This window comes from Empidonax traillii, unplaced genomic scaffold (genome assembly GCF_003031625.1).
Source record: "Empidonax traillii isolate 1590-97213 ecotype Southwest subspecies unplaced genomic scaffold, ASM303162v1 scaffold741:size898883, whole genome shotgun sequence".
In the NCBI taxonomy this organism is placed as follows: domain Eukaryota; kingdom Metazoa; phylum Chordata; class Aves; order Passeriformes; family Tyrannidae; genus Empidonax; species Empidonax traillii.
Genome location: NW_020955934.1, coordinates 763937 through 784672, shown reverse-complemented (window position 1 = coordinate 784672; position 20736 = coordinate 763937). Strand labels below are relative to the sequence as shown.

At 42.0% G+C, this 20736-nt stretch overlaps 1 protein-coding gene across 1 annotated transcript in view; it reads right to left on the bottom strand.

Annotated features, from left to right (window-relative positions):
* The window catches only part of ITGA9 (integrin subunit alpha 9), a gene marked incomplete at its 3' end in the record, with an annotated part of 151310 nt that overhangs the window by 113017 nt on the left and 17557 nt on the right, over positions 1–20736 (bottom strand). Inside the window, exons 5-12 of the mRNA XM_027900592.1 lie at positions 16120–16187; positions 13805–13934; positions 12208–12293; positions 9551–9619; positions 6933–7070; positions 4681–4786; positions 3094–3188; positions 366–456 (exon numbers count right to left, since the gene is read on the bottom strand). Of these exons, the coding sequence (XP_027756393.1) occupies positions 366–456; positions 3094–3188; positions 4681–4786; positions 6933–7070; positions 9551–9619; positions 12208–12293; positions 13805–13934; positions 16120–16187 (783 nt within the window). The remainder of the gene's footprint in view (positions 1–365; positions 457–3093; positions 3189–4680; positions 4787–6932; positions 7071–9550; positions 9620–12207; positions 12294–13804; positions 13935–16119; positions 16188–20736) is intronic.

Sequence of the window (20736 nt, the reverse complement as noted above, 5' to 3'; positions counted from 1 at the left end):
AGGATTAGGTCTGTGATGTTACTTCACCTCTGCTTCGTTGTTTGATTTTTATTAACACTACTACATTATTGTCTGCTTTTTGGTTTATTTTAAGACTGCCATCCTGACTGAGCAGTTTCCAAGAAACTCGCAACCTTGGTCCAGACACTGAATCTTCAATCACTGTAGCTGCCAAAACACCTGAATTAAGTAATTGCCTAGAATTTTTATCAGGAGTTTCTAGTAGAAGAGAAAGGGAAAAAGCAGCCCAGCTTCACTGACCATCTGCAATGCCAGGGACCAGCAACCTGGAAACAACCTAGCTCTGCTATTTTCTGGGCCTATTGCTTTGTTTTCCCCGTGCTCCCACAGAGCAGCATACATACCTGGATAACCATTGCTATCCATATCAACTCCCCCTGATATGGACTGGCCGAACATACGCAGCTTTGGGTTTATTGTTTGCCCAGACAGCTTCTGCAGTGGAAACAACACAAGTGGAATTATTCAGTAACATAGAATGCTCCAAAAAAACCCCACCAAACAAAAGAAAACCTTCAAGCATGGTTTTCACGGTCACTGGGTCTCTTCTCCACGGGCTGGAAGTGCCGCACACCTGCAGTTTGTCACTTCACTGAGGCAGCCCTGAACAGGAAGGCTGTCAACTGCAGGAAACCCTTCTGCCCTGGGCTAGTAGGAGGCCAGCACTGACTTGGATTGAAAAACACACCTGCATAACAATCCTCATGAGGATCCAAGCAGAATAAAGAACACATCAAACAGATTTCTTTCTGCAGAGGGAGAAAATTTAACTGCACTCAAGAGATTAATTATTTTGTCTGGTTTTTTTTGCATTGCCTTAGTTTCCCTGAATAAAAGTTTCAAGGAGCATCTTGCCAAAATTAATGATTAATTGAAACACAAAATCCCACACAACCATTTCTTTTCACAAAGTTTGCTAGCGTACTCAAAGTCAAAATGATTAATTTTCATGCCACTTGGAAATTCCAGTTTCCATTAGATATTAAGTATTTTCTGTCAGTTTGGAAGTTGAATCTCATTTCTGCCTCCCCAACTTCTAACATAGTTTCTTTTTTTAATGACTAGCACAAAAACTTTCTCTAAATTCTTTGCACTGTTAATGCCTTTGTCTGAAGCACATTAGTACATCAAAATCTCCTTTTCTAAGAACGTAATCAGAATGCTCATAGCTTTCATGTATTATGCTGTGCCACCAATGCAAGACCTGGACTCAAATTACCTTCTGACTGCAGAAGGTATGGACAGAGGAAAGCTGTTCCATGAAGTCATTTAGAGGCTGCTGGTGGTGCTTCACAGCTTGTGACATGCAACCAACTTTTCCTGGCCCTCCCGTAAAAGAATGTAACATTGGACAAAAGGTCAGGTATGAAATTTATGGAAAAAAAATGTAAGTTGAAGGGAAAAAAGATATCCTGACAGTTAGTTTAATGGGAAAACAGTGTTCCTACTCATGGGCAGGTAAGACTGACAACTGGAATACCCATATTACACCTGCTTCACATTTTTAGGGGTCCCAGTTAGGGTGGTAAATCCCACCTGCAAACACCTCAGAAGACATCTGTGGCTCTTACAGCCCAGAAGGCAAAGGTATAATGCTGCTCTGCTTTTAAGGACCATGAATGAAAACAGCAGGGCACAAAGCCAATAAGCTGCTTCTGCTAATAGCAGCCACTACAGCTGACGAAGGCACACAGAACTACACTGATCAGCAACTTGAAGACAAGTGGGAAAGTGGCAGGGGGAAAGGCAGGACAGGAAGAGCTTACAAAATGAAAAGGGTGAAAATATACACCCTGCAGGGTCCCCCCCTCCACCTCTCGCAGCTTATTTAAAAAAGGAAATCCACAGCATTGAGATGGATCAGCAATATAGTAATAAGATACAAAAAGTCTTTCACCCCTGGGTTCAAATTCAGGGCAGGTAGGTCGAGAGCTGAAGCTGTTGTGCAGTTTTGGTTGCACACAGAACATGAACTGGTGGTCTGTCCAGTGCCCTGCAGCAGATACTGGGAAATAGTACAGAGATACTGCCTGTAAGTGGTGCCCTCTTGGCTGCCTCAGGACATGGAACAACCAACCGTAGGAATGGTATCAAGGGTAAACAACCATACCCTGCCACCTTCTTGAGCTGGGTGTTTTCCCACTGACCAAATGGAGATGCATGTGCTGTGTCTGCTGGCCTTGTTCCAGCAGGGAGGGAGAGATCACAAACAGGATGTGTTGCTTCCCACCCTGATGATCTGTCCTCCTTAGAAAATGTAACATTTTCCCATGAATGAAAAAAAAAAAAAATCAAAAAACCCCATCCTTTTCAGCAAGAGCTTGAAAGCTCTAAGATATTCAACAGCCAGAGAAGAACCTCCCAAACAGCAGCTCTTGGCAAAAAATGGGCAGAATCCACCACATGCCACACATTATGAATACTTATAAAATGTACTAAAGAGTCACTTCCTTTTTTTCATAAAAGCAGTGCATGCCACATCCATGGTAAAAGGAAGAAGGACTAAACTTTTATGGTCTGTTAAAAGAGTCTCCAATATAACCACTAAACTCTTTAATTCTGCTTAAATTGATTTACTGTGAAGGATCCCACCCAGCAACAAAACAAAACAACCAGAACTTCAAACACACAGAGGGAGGGAAGATTCAGGCTCTCTGAACAAAGAAATGTGCTAGAGAGAGACTAGCGGACACATGTTGGGCAGCAGGAGCATAAATTTATCATCTCTACTGCCTGCCTACAGCAGCTAAATTGCACTGTCATCCCTGCACAAGATGCTATAGCATATCCCAGACGAGATTTCACTTCACAATAAGGGGGTCGGGGGAATGGCTCCCAAGAATCGCCTTGAGACATATTGTCGAATGTGGAAAACACCTCCTGACTAACAGAATGTTACCCTTTAGCATAGATACAGACAAACTTTGGGAGAAGCCATCTTCAAACCAAGGCTGAGAAAAGGATGTTGAGTTATGACGAGGCTACCCCTTCAGAACCCTTAGGTATGGTTTATTTCTGCATGCCCTGGGCGAGTGACTTCAGAAAGGTGTTGTAGATGGGAGTGTCACGTACCATAGAGTACTGAGGTATAATACCCTTGGCATCCCCATGGTAAATGTACACTGCTCCTATGTAGTTATCCTCCTTAGGTGCTCCAATGGCAACATCTGTAAAACAGGATAGATTATAAACATTTCACAATCCATCCCACTAATCCAACTTTTTCCCAATTTTAGAATGCAGCTATCCATAGGAAAACAGATCCCTGTGACAAAGAAGATCAGCAGCTCCTGTGAACCTAGGTAGAAAGAAACTTGTTTGATTTATTTAAAAGCTCATGTTAAGATAAACTTAAAAAATACACAAATATATATGAATTTGTACACACATGTGGCTATGTTTCACAGAATCAGATGTTGTGGCTAATTAGAAACATGTGCTGTTATGTGTGTTTATTAACCAGCAACCACACTCAAAAAGTTATTGTAGAAACCTTTCACAACAAAATCTCCAACCCATAGGAACATCAGCTTTGCGAACCAGGACAAGACTGGCAAAATAATTACTGTAGCACTACATTAAAAAAAAAAAAAAATGTTGAAAATCCAAGGCTCCACAAAGAGGCTGTGTATATTAAATGGATAGGCAAGAGGAGAAGAAGACTGCTGAGGGTCCACTTTCAAAGCACATTTGATCCAATGTAACTGCAAACTCTTGTGGAAAGCATGATCCCACCTCCTGTTCTCCACTTCTAGCTGGATATACTGACTATGTGGCTACTAAAATTAAGCTTTTCACAGTTGCTTCATACCCATGGACCGATTCAACTCCCTCTGCAGTCCCCCCATCACCACAACTGACCTACAAGCAGCAGCGAGAACACACAAATGCATGTCCAAATACAGAGGAACAGCCTGTCCACTATTGGTGAGAGCAACCTGCAACGAGCCTGAGTTAGGCTTACTGGGATACTGTGCCCTGAGTGGCCTGAAAGAAATAAATCCAGGCATAGCTGGCCTTTGTTTAGAAGTCCTTAATCTGCACTGCCAGAAACCAGGTCAGAAAAGGTGCCAGCATCAAAACTTTGCTCTCACCTATTGCTATCACAGCACGGGGTCTCGTGCTGAGAGGGCTGAGGAAGGAGCAGAGGGAGCACAAAGAAAAGGAGAGAAATTATAGAGTATACTCTATCAGGAGTGAGAAGCTACTTCTTAATTACACTACATGATAAGAAATGAGACTATGTCAACAAAACCAGAAAGGCTTGAAAACATAAGGAAATAAGAAAGAAAAAAGAAGTCAGACATAGGTTTCTGTTTTCTCTGGGGTGTGGGTATCTTAAGCCCTTTATAAATCACACAGGAAAAAAGAAAATACAACAGCATGGAAAGTAAAGCAATTAATGAGATTGAGGTGTGTCGATGAGATTGACCTGCACAGACAAGGAGTAAACTAACATCAAGAACAGTCAGCTACAAAAGGCTTTAGCACACACAAACCCTCCACAGGCACATTCATTTATCCTTAGTTTGAACCCAGGTGCTGGTCAGATCTGCAGGAGCAATAGATGCCACGCAGCACTCAGCCAGGCAGAACCGGCAGTGACACCAGCTTTGCTGGCACCGACGGAGAAACGGCCACGAAGGAAATTACACTGACCTGGGAAGCCATCGTCATCAATGTCACCAAGGGCAGCTATGCTCTCCCCAAAGTGTGCATTATAAGCGCTGTCACCATCCAAGATGAGCTGCTCTTCCAGCACTCCCTGGCAGGCAAGAAATAAAAGAGGGTCAGGGAAATGGTGCGATTCCCGGGAGAGGTAAGCCTTCCCCCTGGAAGATGCCCTTGTGCTGGGAGAAGTACCTGGGGCACAGCTCCAGCCTGCCTCTCACCCTCATTGCACTCAGATTAGCTGGAGTCTAGGAATCTCATTTATTTGGGTTTTAAACCTTCTGGGTTTTAGTTTTAAAAGGGGCAGGAAAGAAAGGGGGAAAGAGCACATGGCTGATATAACTAAAATGCTAAATTAACTAAACAGTAACTCAGATGTAACTAAATGCAGTCATGGGGATTGGTGAACCCATGAAAGTTTCCAGATGGTGAAAATGGAACTGCCCAGAGCTTGCTACTGGCAAATTACATCTGAGGAGTGAAATCCTCAGTCCAGACTTATTCAGCTAAACTCACTGAGTCAAGGAGTATTTTCCTCTAAGCAAAGAACACTTGACAATTGGATTTAAAAACATTTTGAGTATGGGACAAAAGGATCAAAGCAAAGTCCCCAAAAAGCCTTCTGAAATTAAGAATAAGGAAAGAGATTTAATGAAATAAAGAGACAGAGGAAAGTTCAGAATTAAGTAGCTTTTTACTCCTATGTCGTGAGAAGCCTTATATGGCCCCGGTATTTCTTGCCCACCCACCTTCTGGTCAGATACATAAGCTTTAGTTTCTTGAGTCTTCCCTCAGGGGGAAAGGAACATTTCCACAAGAAAACAAAATTTAGTTACACAATCCAAGTCTGTACCCACCTCAAGGTTGTTTTGTTTTGTTTTTGCTTCCTTTGTGAATAAGAATAAACTGCCCTTTGGAACATGTAATAAAATCTTTTACTTGGCTATGGGGAGTTGCTGACTTAAGAAAATCCCACATAATGAAAATAAAACACAACAGAGAGGAGACAGGCAGGCCTGTATGTGCAACTAAATTCTTTGCAGTCCTCACAGGAAAGGGCAAAACATAAACATTTTAAATGTAACATCACTGTACATGCTTGTTTTATAATGCAGTTTTCTCTGATCCTCTGCAACAACCTGTTAAGCAACCTGTGATTGCAGAATAAAAAAAAGTTTCAAATGTCCAAAATCCAAAATAAAATTCCCAGTCCTGCAAGTCATTGTTCATAGAAGTAATTCTTCGTGCAGGAGTATAAGAAACTCATACTAGCTTCCTGACTATTCTATAGAATATATAAATTAACTCGTTTATGCTCTCACTGGGAGCAGGAAATATTGGCTATTTTATTTTCGGCATTCTGGACCCAATCCTGAGGACCCAGCAGCAACACTGCAACATAAGAGGGGGAACCTCCCATGAATAAAACTGAAAAAGTAAAGCTCATTTAAAGGAGTGATAATAGAAAATAAAATTACACCAAAAACATCTGTGAAGTCTCCTAAATGCTTGGACTTCTGGTGAATTTTAAGTCTAGCATGAACAAACTTAATGTTCACAAAGTACTGATGAAGCCAAAGAATTTAATTTGAGTCCATAATAACTTCTCCTTTGAGACAGCAGCTTTGGGACCTGAATATTAAGTATTTAATAATATGTAAAATATGTAATAATATGTAAAAAAACCTTAACCAGGGTCTTAACAATGCAAGAAAATTCAGACTTTTCCAAGACTGTTGTTACGTCAGGTGAAATCCACAGTACCAGCTAATAAGAACTTCCCCTAAAGTCTGAGTATGGGTCATATTATAAAAGTAAAATTAATTCAATCTCTGGTTTCTCTTCTCTTCCTCAGTCCCTGGACATTTGTGTTCTAAATTGTGTTCTAGGTCTTCGTGACCACCAAAACCACAAAGGAAGCTCAGTCAAAGCTACTGACTCTGAATTGGTTTGGGCAGCAAATTCACAAAATTCACAAATGCCACCAAGTTTCAACAAAAAACCAGACACCTTCTCAGACCTCCTCGAAAGGTTCACAGATCTGTGATGAATGTGGGCTGGTGTCTGGGAAACCATACCAGATGAGTCTTCCTGTGACTTCATGCTCTGCTAGAGACATCCAGAGCCCCATTTATTTGAGCCATCAAGTTTCCCCAGGCAGTGCTGGAGCAATACAAGCGGTACTTTGCCCGAGACCCATGCCCTCATCCCTTACCAAGTCATCTCCTGTACATACTCACGTTTCCTCTGTTGAGATAGACTGTGACTTGACCCTCATCTCTGATCTCAGAAAACATAGGTGCTCCAACCAGCAGGTCTGACAACCCATCAGAATTCAGATCAACTGCACATAAGGAGGAGCCAAAGTAAGAGCCCATCTGTAACCAAGTTGAGTCACAACAAAGCATTCAGTATCTGCCCACACACAGGAGGAAATCATAAAGGCGTGGCTTTTATTTGTTTTGGTTATTCTTTTAATTTCACATCATGACTTACTGCTTTATCGCTGACAAGCACTCCTACAGAGAAAGCTTTGGGAATAATTCTGGCAGGAATTAAAACACTTTACTATTACAGTGCATCCTGGATGTTCTACCAACAGGAGTTATAACCTGGGTCATGCTTAAGTGAGACACTTAAAGAGCTTTCTCAGACTAGCTTTCTCTTGCCAAATGCTTAAAACTAGGAAGGGGTGAAATGAGTTTCCCAAACCAGACCCAGGCAGTGATTATTCATGCCCAGTCCTTGAAGCTGGGTACCACAGACGATCTGGGGATACCTTAAAGAGATAATGAAAGGAAAAAAGAAAAAAATAGGCAAGAGGTGGGGTATCCATAAAAACAGGTATCTAAAATTGACTCTTCATTGTGGACTATCTTTCCTTGTTCTAGTTCTATCTATTTGTATCAGTCACCATCAAAAAAGTACCAGTTGTGGGCCTTGACCATAACCTTTCCTCTTATGTACCAGGCAGGTGAGTTGATACAGAAACAAGAACTTCAGTAAAAGCTTTTCAGCTGATACACAACAAACCTCAGCCACTTTTAATCTCCACTTATTATTGCTTGATAAACTTAAGTTCTTAAAATTAGGAAATACATTAATTTGATTCCAAGGGCTTTTATATGGGTGAACATTAAATGCTAACCTTCTCCCAACCAGCACCCACATTACAAATTTCAAACAACATTAAACACATGAATGAAACCAAAAGCAAGAATGATAATTCACCCTTATTTCATCCACTCCTGCTCAAGTAACACAAGGCATACTCTTTGAAACCATCTACAAACCATAGTCTCAAAATTAAAAGCAGCTCCCACAGGAAAATGGGAAAGATACCATTTCATACTTGAAACTGTGAGCTGTTTACCAAGCAGGAAACACTGAGGTTAAAGAAATCATTATTTAGGTTCAAAAAAATGAACCACATTTCTTGAATGCTTTTACATTCCTCATTGCAGATCTCTGACCTACTGCCTTCCATGCCTGTAAGTTTATATGCATGAGCCACAGCTATTGGATATGCTAGAAGATGGGCAGCAGCAACTCTATTCTGTGCAGTCTGTAAGATTTAAAAGTTGCTAAATATATCAGGCAGGGGTAAGTGAAGGATAGCCTTTCGGTTTGTTAATTAGGATTTTTGTGCTTGTATGGGACTAAGGTCAGACCTCAAACATCATTTGAATCCAGTTATTTTGCAGCAAAAGTTCCCTTAGGGATTTGTATTTGTTTATTTTTTTAATCCACTATGGTTTTAAAAGAAATTTCTCATGGTTAAAGAACAGAAGTTATGAAATGCATTTCACTATGTATTCAGGCAGTTTTCAGGGAAAGGCTATGAACTGCAACATGGTAGGTCTGCAGCATGGGTGAGTTCACAGTGCTGAAGTTTGCATATTTAACATTTGTAACAAGGTTCTTGCATTTTCTTCTTTCCTGTCTCCATTAGATTTCTTAGTTCAGCCTCTATCAATAAAAAAGGAAGGAAGAAACTGGCCTGCTGTTAACGTCTATCTAACAGGAATGTCAGAATAATGAATTCCACATCACTGGGAAGGATGTAGCATTTTGTGACAGCTTATTTCCAGGCAGTGCTCATTGCTGAGCAGGTCTGGTTATGTTTCTACCACAAAACAAAAACAAACAAAACCTCAAACAAAAACAAATAAAAATCCAACCAAAAAAAACCAACCAAACAAACAACAAAAAAGGCGATTCAGCACAGCATTCTCTTTAAAATAAAATTCTCAACTGGATTTTAGAGAATTTGTAGAAGAAGATGCTAATGGGAATGAAGGAGATGACAGCCTAGAAGTACACTTGAAGGATGTAAATACTTGATTAGTTAAGTTATATATAACAGCAAAACAATCAAATTGAAAAGGGAAAGTTTTTGGCTGAAACCTCAAAACCTCCTGATAGCTCTATTTATTAGGCTGAGGAATAGCCAGAAGCACATCCTTAGGGACACTTAAAACTCAACAGGGAAAGAAATGAACAGGAAGTAATCAAACACAGCAGATGCCCTGGATGAACTGGGAGGTCTTTTCTTTTCAAGACATCTGTAATTCTGCTAGTGCAGTAAAGTAAAATTTTGGAGAGGCCCTAAAATACAAGTAACACCACCCACCTACATATCCTTGCAGTTTTCCCCTGTTCCAGGCAAGTTTTTAAAGACTGCAACTGTGTCTTGCTTGGAAAAAATAACAAAATATGATAACACTCCCAGCTTCCGGTACTTCTGAGGTTGGCAGGTCTTCCTAGAGCCAGAAGCCACCAGTACTTCTGTGATGACTCTGCCATTATTTCCCCACCACCACCTCTTAACAGAAAACACACACTTATAAATGCTCACCTTTTTTCCTGAAGCCTGAAAAATCTTTATTAGAGAGCCTGATCGTCTGTCTGTTCTAAAAATATAAACCTGAAAGGTGAAAAAAAAAAATGTTAAGCAATACTAATTATGAAGCCCGTAATGGTACAGCACTGGTGTTTTCTAAACAATATCTAAATCATGATCATGGCCACAGCTATTGCCAAGATCCAACTTCACGACCCCTTTATTGTTCAGTCTTCTTTTAAAAGATGAAACAGAGCTCCTCATTGTGCTGATGAATCACAGGCTTCTTCTCATAACAAATGCTTGAATGTTATCTTGTTGCCTATTTTTTTTCATATGCATGTGTGTATGTGCACATGTGTGCATTTAAAAGCACCTAGCAAAGCAACTTTCTAACTCTCAAACAAGTGGCATCTGGAGACTGTCTGGAAATTAGCAGGGCAAAAAACTGAGAAGGCATAACCCTGTTGCCCTTCTCTTATCTAGCATTCCCTTCTCAAGGCCATGTGCCTGCACTACTGCACTGCAAACTTCAGAGTAGAAATCCTGATCACGCTACCAAAGGCACGTACACTGTCTGTATCCGAAACAACCTGTAAATTAGAAAACTGTTCAAACGTACTCATTCCTCATTTCCACAGGAGAAACTGTTTAATCAGGAATTCTTGGGGATGAAAGTATTCATACAAGTTCAAGAACAGATCTTGTAACAAAATTTAAGATGTAAAATGCGTGGCTTGTGGAAAGGGATTCCCTTCAACATAAAGGCTGGCTAAATCAGCCTTTGAGGTTCCTCCAGCACTTGACAGATTCCCTCCCAGCAGGTGCTCCCAGAGTTTGCAAGACAGAGGATCCTTTACTTCCAAGGCTACATGGAGAAGCCAAGCACTTGACATAGTTGAACATGTGGTAAGTTACTAATAGGTGGTGAGACAGAGTTCAAAGCTGTTTCCAGCAAAAAACACAGCACAGATTTACTGGACAATCACCCTCTATATAAGCAACTCCTTATATAAGCATCTGCAGTGCCAAGCTTAGCAGAGACAGCACATTGCCAACTGTCACAACTCCAAACCCAGTCTTAATAATGATGCTTTTGGTGACTTCAGAGAAATGATAAAGTCTCATTAAGAATCCCTGGCTCTACTTTCAGTGAAAAAGTGTAACAATGCTAATAACTTTCTATCAAGGAAGTGGAAAGGATTAGCTTTTTGGAGGGTATGGAAAGCACAACAGGACTGCTTATTGTAATGTTCTGTATTCAGCACTGCTTACCGCCACTTAGCCGCGTGTTCCTGCTACCTACATCCCAGAATAACGTGAGCTATTGCAACCAGAGCAGTAGTCTTTAAACTGCAGGACCAGCTGCTTTCTCATGGATCTCATGTTAGCAGCTGGGGTTTTTTTCCTCCCTCCTCATACAGAAATTAAGTTTGTTCCACAGAGAAAACAGGTTGGAAGGAAGGTGCATTGCAGCAGCCATAACAGAACACCTGGGATAAGGAAACTACGTCTTTCTCATGCACGTCCTCTCAACAGCAACGCTGCTATATCCTGTACCTCCTAGTCACGCCAGATCAGGTATACATACCAAGTTCATCCTCTAATTTTATCCCATTTTCCCCACTCGCACTGCTCCCCCCTGTTACGTGGCTACCACGAAAAATAATCTGCCTAAACAGAATATTGTTCCTGGTACTGAAGATGGTACTGAAGATCTCTCACTCCTTGTTATGATTCAGGTACAACTCATGTGACTACAGAGCAGGAAAGCCAGAGGGAGGAAGATGGAAAGGGGCTGCAGGACATCTTTGCTCAAGCAAATGGTGGCAGCAGGTCCCAAAAAGATTGGATTTTGAACAAAGAGGGGAAAAAACCAGATCCTTTACATCCCTTTCCTCCCTCTCCTCACTCCCGCTTTTCCAGCTTTGGTTTAGTAGAGTTTGAGGGGTAGCAGTGCTCACTCTCACCCAGTTTCCCCCATAGCAGCTGGGTACTCAGCATAGGAACACAAGGCATGTCTAACTCACCAGTCACTTCCACCTCGCCCTTCACTTGCTTTCATCTTTGGGACATTGAACATATATATGCCTACAGGAAAACCTTTTTTGTTTCTTTCCTTCTTAAGAGACTATCTCCAAGATTTCTAAGTACAGCTAGCAAAAACCTAGATTCTAATCTACAAAGCATCAGTGTATTACAAAGCTTTAAAAATGACATCAAGTAAGTACCTAAAAAGTACCTTTTCATACTACTAGATGTTACCTTGAAGCAAATACTGAAACACGCAAATGTATGAAGAAAACAAGCAAAAGACAAATTCTCTTTTCAAAGTTTTTTCATTTCTAGGAAAGCTTCAAGTAATACCTAAATGTCACAAATCCTAAACAAAAGCAGTGTGAAAGAAACGTTTGTGTCTCACTAAAATGGGTATTGTAAGGATTGGGTGGGAAAGAGAGGAGAGAGGGGTGAGGGATTTGAGGCACCAGGAGGAAGAAGCAGAGAAAATTTCAGGACTTCATCAAACTACCTCACCTCTCCCCTGCTTATTGCTTCAAAACTGCTATGCAGACAAAAAACTTCTGGCTTCTCATACATGTTGAAACTGCATCAGTATTATGGTTTTTGCCCTGTTGAATCTGACCACATCATTGTTTGACAAAGAGACACACCTTTCCGATACCTCCATCCTGGGGAGCTCCTCCTACAATGTCAGTGGTAGTCGGCTGAGAGAAATGACCTGCTGTCACCGCATATCCTGAGTGGGAGAGGAAATAAAAAAATTGTTAAATAACCATGAAAGGAAAGAGCCCGAGCAACAGGTCAGCCAGCTGGATCATGCTCATTGGGTTTCACTGCTCCTGGGCTGCACACAGTTAGTGTTCAACAGCTACTCTGCTCAGAATGCACCAATACTTTGCTCAAAAGCTCATGGGGATGGGAAGAGACAGTACACCCTCCAGTGCTCTTGCAAAAGCTGAGAGAAAAAAGCCATGTGTGTGGAGATGAGTAAGGGACATGCAGAGCTGGTAGTGGGACCAGTTTGCCAATGGCAAGTCAAGAGAGGGAAGCAGTAAAACAGGAACAAGCACACACAGAGAAAGGAGACCATATCACCACAGGGAAAATATCATGTCAAAGAGCAACAGTCCCACAGGGACCTGAGAGAAGTGTCCTCCTTTGCCTAAAATCACTGCCCAGGAAGCCTTGGAAAATTATGTTCTTTTTTGATAGGGGAGAGAGCAGAGAACAGGAGGCAAAGAGGCCAGAGATATTAATGGCTTTAAAAGATTTTTGTCTAGGCAAGAAGAAAAATGGGAGGATAGATCAAAGAAAGAAGAACGTATTTGAAAGATTCAGCTATAATTGATTTATTAAAATAACATATAACAATATTATATATAAAGATAAGTAGAGTAGCTTTCCTTCTAAGGCTCTCTTGTATTCGCCTTGCTCTTCTGCCATAAATTGTGATGCTCTTGTCTACATGGTAAACCCTATAATTCAAGTCTATCAGTGGCAAAATCTATTTATATTTGCAAATAGCTAAACAGACACCCTTCATTAGCAGTACCTTCCAAGTGGTATTTTTTTAAAGACTAAAGGTTAAGGGGAAAATGGGAGGTCAGTCAAATGGGACTTTAGTCAAACAGTATCAAACTGTTTGTAATGCCCTCTAAGTTTTAACAGTCTTAGGCACTGAAGATTGGGTGGAAGCCTTTAAATTAAGTATTTTATCTGGTTTTAGAGCAAGTAAAACCAATTGAGTTAACAGTGTACCTATAGCCAAACCTGTCACAACTTCCTTTTGTTAACAATGTTATTTTGCTGAAATAAATTTGTATGTGGAATATACATTCTGTAATTAGTAGTTGTACCCATTTTAAAGGCATGTAAAAGCAGACACAGTTTAACTAATGGCACATAATTTGCCTGTCACAGGGCAAAGGCAGGAATGTTAAGAAGCCCACTAAAATCCAATATACTGTTGAGTTCAAAAGCCTTTTCTATATTATTCAAAAAGTTACAGGCAAGTTGGGGTTTTTTTAAAACAAGGAAAGAAAAATGTAATACTCAATAGGCTTCTTTGCTTATATTTCTTTCCAGACAAGTAACACTTTAATTCAGATGTTCTTCCTTTCACGTGTTTCATAAAAATACTCTACATCACCATAAAAAAATCAGTATCAGCTTTTTCATAGCATCAAAGCCTTGAAATATGTTGCTGGACTATCATCTTTTCACAGTGAGCATCAGAGAGCTGCTTACCAAGGTATGTGTACCGCCTGGCTATCACGGCGTCATCGTTCAGCTTGTAATACGTGTTGTCAGTGAGATTTAGCACTTTGACAGTTCCTGTCCAATAATACGATCCTGGTGCCCCCATGATGACCAGCTCCTACAACAACAAAAATGGAAGCGTGTGGGGGAAAGGATGGGAGGAAAAAAAAACCAATCAAAACTGGACAGAAATACATGCTTTACACGTTCATGGAGAAGAGACAGGATATTTACTTAAAACACCAATTAGAAGTCCATTTGTAACAATCTTCATTCTGTGTGCACATGGAGAGTATCCCTCCTTCTGTCCAAACGTGGAGGTCACTGTATACACCCTAGAGACACACTGCCCTTTTACAGTCCCTTTCTGCTCAGCTGTTCTGCTGCAATAGAACACCCTCCTCAGTTTTACTAACCATCAAACTTATCCCTGCTAACATAGGTTTCCCAAAAATCTCTCCATCTGCTGCCTTTCCCAAGCATCCTTCAGAAGACCCGAGGACAGAAGCACTCCAGCCCACCCTGACGCACCACTCAGCTACAGATCGTGCCCCAATGCTGGCTTTTGATTTTGATTTTACAATTATGAAGCTAAAGAGGTGCCACTTGCTCAAGAAACAGGGGGTATATTATGCCATAGTTGGAACATTTTGCCTACGCTCTGGTCTTTGAGAGACAACGTAGCTATAGAATCATCACAGAATCATAAAATGTCTTGGGTTCATTACAGACAACCAGCATGATTTATCATTCTAAAAGACTGTAGAAATCAGGCAAAGTTTGATCCAACATGAATCAAAAGCTAAGGTACATTTGCACACAAGACAAATTCAGAAAATGTTGCCCCAAAGCATCCAGCATCCTTGCAGGGAAACTTTACTCCTGCCTGTGGTTTTGAATACCTCCAACAAGGGACCAAATTAAGCCTAGGTAAGTTCTCCATCCCCAAAGACACATGGACAGCTGCTTTGTCCCACATCTCCATTCAGTGTAAGGCCGTGGATGGACTCCACCCTTGTGGGAAAATGCTCTCACACACAGGTCCCCTTTGGGTGACCTGTTCTAGCTGGGATTCTCCTACAGGGACAGGACTGCAAACCCAACTAAAGAGCAGGATGTGCTTTGAAATAGCTTCTTCCTTGTAAGGGGCCATGCCTGTGAGGTCAAAGGATCATTTACTGATGGGAACAACTACCATCCACAGCAATGAATATATGGCAAGGGATTGCCTGTTTGACCCAAAAAGCCATTTATCTCCATTTCCTGCTGCCATCAGGCTGAAGCAATAAAGTTCAAAGATATCTTTTGAACTAGGGTAGCAAAGGAGGATTTAAGCATGGGAACAGAAACAGGATGGAAAGAGCAGACAAGCCAGGAAACAGCTGCTGCTAGCTGAACATCCAGTTACCAGATAGTGCCTCTGTGGTAAATTTGCCTGCCATCCCAGTTTACTGAAATGGCAGAGGAAGATTTTCTGAGAGAGAAGACCTTTATTCTGTTTGTATCAGCCTTGACAATGCATTCCACAAATCAGTGCATATATAATTAGAGTGAGTGTAGGTTCTTAAAAAAAAATCTAAAAAAAAAAAATAATCCAAAAACCAAAACCAACCAACCAAAAACACATACATACACACACACACACACACACAAAAAAAAAAAAAAGGCAAAAGATCGCAACCCTGAAACATTGACCAAAAAATCATGCATACATAAGGAACAAATTCATCCTTGACATAACTAAAACATAGCTGATAGACTTCTGTCCAGGAAACAATATGGTCAGGTATTTAGAACAGCTCTGGAACATATATTTGACCATCCTGTTTTTTCTCCACATTTCTGCAACAAGGAAGTGTAGTAGAACTGAAAAAAAGTGTTTATCTTCTGTATGTATGTGCATGATATTTACCCACACGTACACACACGTAGACAAAATGATTCAGGGAGGACTGTTGTACATCATCACTTACAGTAAAGAGTTAATGACAGACACAGAAATAGCTCTATGCGAGTTTTGGGATGTACACAATAAGAACATCCCCTGAGTACATCTCCCAGAGTCAATTCATTGATTCTTGTCCACAGACCTTGAGAGACATACACATGATGTATGAACCACTGGGCAAGATGCGGATGCCTGGGAAGCCAGACAAGGCAGGAGGGTGTTTGCTGGCAGGAAGGGACCATGCTCAACGCTCAGCCCGCTGTCCAAGCCATGCTCAGGGGTCTCCCCCTTTGACCACGCAGTGGGAGAGCTGCTCACCAACCCCCCACCCTTCCATGCATGTGCCTCTGCTCACCTCGGTGAAGAAGCCTGCGATCCCTGCCTGGCATGAACCGTGCTCCTCCCCATATTTCTTCTTGTACTCTGGATGGGAGAAGGGAAGAAAACAAACTGTGGTCATCCCTGGCACAGCACACGCTCTCCACCTGAGCCACTACACACACAGCCTGGAGAGACACCAGCATGCAGGGCTCCTGGGTTTTACTAGCGGATCTGCCACCAGCATGCACCATGCGGCACACTCACCCACATCAGCAGGCAAAGCAAGGGGCCAACCGGACAGACAGCCTGAATGCTGCCAGGGAGATGCTAAACAAGCACTTTCACAGCAGTATGACAAGAGCAGCATGGCCCCAGTCAAGGTGCACCAGAAGGGGCTCCCATCTGTGGCAGACAGATCTGCCGGCTGGAATGGCGGTAGCAAAAGGTGATACGCGTGGCTGTGTGCCACTGACCCTGCGCTAGGAGCTTTAACCCACAGCACCATCACTACCTCAGAGAAATAAAGTGAGCTTTCCCCACAGTGACAGGCACCAAAGCCCCAAGAAACATTTCTGGTGGAGGAGTGCTGCAGGACACCAGCCCCAGGAAGAAGAGAGTGAGTGAGGAAAGGGCACTTGTGTTCTACATGATGGAACAGCAGCTTCATTCGCTGGATCTGCTGCTTTTCACGGCCACTTGCTCAAACCTCCCAGCTCACAGGGAACCCACCGGCACCCTATAGGTTTTGTTTCTGTATTTTACGTAGTAGTTGTTTGCCCCGTCAAACCCGAGGAAGGTTTTTATTTTTTTTGATGAAGAGGAAAAAATTATTTTTAGAAATACATTAAAATTCAGGGCAAGGAGGAGAAGAAAAGAAGAAAAAAGAAAATCACTCTTTGACTTGCCTTAATCTAAACATTTTCAGCTTATGAGCATCTGAAACTTAGAGCTGGATCAGAACCTTTGTAGTTTTTTTCCAGGGCATTATTTTCCAATATCTACCATTTCCTGTATATTACAATAATTCAGGCTCAAAAAAATATATAATTTGATAATTGTGAAACTTTTAAATATTTTTTATTTTAAAAGCCCCATTAAAACTCACTGTTAAATGATAAAAATTTTAATAAAATAATAAACAAATTGCCTCTTTGAAATCAAGCAAGGCCCTTTGAGTTGAACTTTATCTTATTGAAGATCAAAAGGAATTAATTATAATTATGTTCTCAGAGAATTTTTTCAAAACATTGTGTGTAGACATATAAACACACACCCCCATTCTCCCTTTTCTATTGTATATAGTCTCTTCCTAATACCATATGTTCAGATTTTCAGAAATTCACTGAGGTCATACCAGTTGCACAGGGTGAGGCTCAGTTGGAGAGACCATGCAGAACAGAGAGTTGATCCACAAATTACAATCCAAATGCCTTGGCCAAGGCAGAGTCCTGATGTGTGTCTCAGCAGACCAGGAAGGCCAGAAACATAGTTGTGTTTCCTCGTAGGAATGCACGATAACAATTGCACTTAGAACTGAAGTCCGTATTTGCCCATAGCTATGCAGAAACTGCTAGGGCTTTGAATAGCTAGCTCTCCACATACAGTCTCTCATAGAGCCAGGCAGTCTTTGCCCGAGGAAAAAATATTTTTTTATTGATGTGAACATTTTTTTAATTCAGAAAGCCCAGGAGAGGAGCTTTATCCCTCCAGGATTTCCTGAAAAATAATTCTGTGCATGCCCTAAAGGCCCTGCCTTTCCTGCATCAGGATTCCTACCCCTACATAGCATGGAATACAGAAACGCAATGAGGAAGGCCAAGGCCCATTTGGAATTAAATCTGATGAAGAATGTCAAGGATAACAAGAAAGGCTTCTTCAAATACATCAACAACAAAAGGATACTAACAAAAATGTGAGCCTACTACTCACATACTGTATGGAAACAGGGACCCTCACAACAGAGGTTGCAGAGGAGGCTGAAATACTGAATGCCTTCTCAGTTGCCTATTTGGAAGACTGGGGTGACATCTGCTTTCTTCCATTACTCAGGCCTTCTTTGCTTCAGTCTTTACTACCAAGGACAGTGACATTTTACAAGTGCAAATGGAAGCACATAGTCCCAAACACCTCAGACACTGGGGCTGTTTGAGAATTTAAACCTCTACTGACACAGAGCAGAGATCAGGACCACATTTTGGGGGGCTCCTGGATTCCAGCCTAAGCCTTTCAGCACAAAACCATCCCTCCTCGTCAGCCCACCTAACTTCCATCTGCAGTGGCATATGCCCGCCTCCACACCCAAGGGGAGTTCCTTTCCACCCATGCACCCATGGTCACAGCCAAGAGTAGACATCCATCCTGGACAGTCATGTCTCAGCATCACTGACTTCTGCCTCCTCCCAAGGGCCAGTCTGCCTCTCACAAGCAATGGATCAGCCCAAAAGGAAAGAAAACCAAGACTGCTTCTACCTCCCCTCCACTTCGGTGCATGGTACTGGTACCTGTCACTCGTATGACACAGCCATCCATCCAACAATCCATGAAGTGAAGCAATCAACTAGATGGAAATCGTGCAGTTATTGTATCAGCTCACAGCTTTTGCACATCTGAACAGCAACCCTTGCATGAGGTTTTAGATTCATTATTTTCCAGGTAGCCCCAGGCAGTGTCTGCTGCCATGGACAGATGTGTTGTTTCCACACTTGTTTATTGTTCTTTCTTGTCTTCTGCAAACTGCTGTGCACCACCGTTTACAGAGACTGCAAGACACTAAACTGCTGCAGCAAGAGCTGATAGCAAAGCATCTGGAGGATGTTGCTGTCTGTGCAACTTTGAAGATGTGCCATGAAGAGAAGAAGACGGTAGTGATTTGCAGCCAGGATGATCTCAAGTTACAAGTGAAGGCTGAGGAAGGAGTAATTGGATAAAACAATGCACAAATAAAAGGAATAAGCTTTGATGTGTGTTGTTGTTTGATTCTGAAGGCCAATGACCATCACCTTCTTCTCTGAACAAACCTATTTGCGAGTCTCTAAAACTTCAATGGCATAATATAGGTTAAGTTCCAGAGTGCAATAAAATCCTGTACCTACCATCTTCATAGATGTAAACTATCGTTTGCACTGAAAGCTTTTTCACTCCTTAGTGTTTCTACTCTATGAAGAAACAGTAATAACCTGTCTGACCTAGCAGTGTGATACTGAGTTTCCACCACAAAGCAGGGACGTTTTTTCTGGTTCCCAGAAAACCAAAAGCGCTTTAGACTCTGTGGGAAAACTTATCCCTTTGGAAGCAAGGCATGTGAGCATGTGCTGTTGCCCTTATTTACTAACCAAAGAGACCATCAGTCTTCCCCACTGCCACCACTAATTCTTACCATAGAGGGGGAGGAAAGCACTCCAGCTCTCCCCATCGGCCGGACTGTCTCTCACAGTACACACAGTCACCCTTCTTTGCAAACTGAATGCATTGGGGAAACGAAGAGGCAGCTTCCTTTTTTGGAAAGCCATTAAAACTACAGGAAAAATAACCAGCTGAAAGCCTTGACTGGAAAACTGTGGCTCCATACGTCAGCTATACCACAAAGGACATCCAGCTCATCCAAACCAGATTAGTTCCTACTGAGACAGATTGCATTTAAATATTAGGCTCCCTTGTTGATCTCATTTTTTTCTGAACTGCTTCCAGACTTCCGTCACCCCTTTCAGGAAAGTCAGACAATAATAAGATGGACTGAAACTACTATGCTGCTGCACCACTACCATCTAGTCAGATAATTTCCATTTCCTCCATGGATGGAGACTGATGTGCACCCAGCCAGCCTGTACCCTCTGCCAGTTCAGGCTTACAGCCTTAGCAGCACTAACAGCGGGGCCTCTGGAAGGGAGCAGGCTACAGTCCACACCTCTTTGCACTTGGTGAGACACTGGAATCTCATCAAGCCAAGGCTGTGGGGCAGGCTTTGCAGCCGTGGGTCTGGCAGCCTCCCAGCGACGGCCGCAGAGGCTCTCAGTGTAGAAGCACTTCAAACTTGACGCTTTGGGCTGTTCCTCAGCGTCAGTGGAGGAAAATTTCTTCTGCTCCTTCCAGGAAGTGAAGGAAAAAAGTCACAAGGATGACTGCAAACTTATTTCAGAGCAAACCTTAAACAACGAACTCTTCTGTGTGACATATGAGTTATCTCTCTCTTTGAGCTTGTTTTATTGAAATTTAAAGATTCGTGAGGAAACAAATGCAGCCAACCCTCATGAAACTGTGATTTCATGTCTGATGGGGCAAGGGAGGTGGGTGGAAATCACTCCCAAACTTTCAATTTTCACTTCAGCATGCAGTGAAATTAAGCCAGCATCTTACTGCACCAACCCTGCCAACTTTCCACTGGCTGTTCTGCACGTACTAGGCCCACACAATTCTATTTTCTAGCAATTCCTGGCAAATATCCTGTCTGATTAACAGCAGTTTTACTCCAAAGACATGACGCACAGATAAACACAAGCCATTCGTCTCTTCCAGAAACCACCTCCCTGCCACGGCTTCAGCAAAGACAATTTTAAGGCAGTGCAGGAGCAGTGCCACAGGCTCAGAGGGAGCCCCAGCAGCATCCCTGTGTGTGTATATGCACCATAAAGTTAATACTGGATGATGTGCAGTG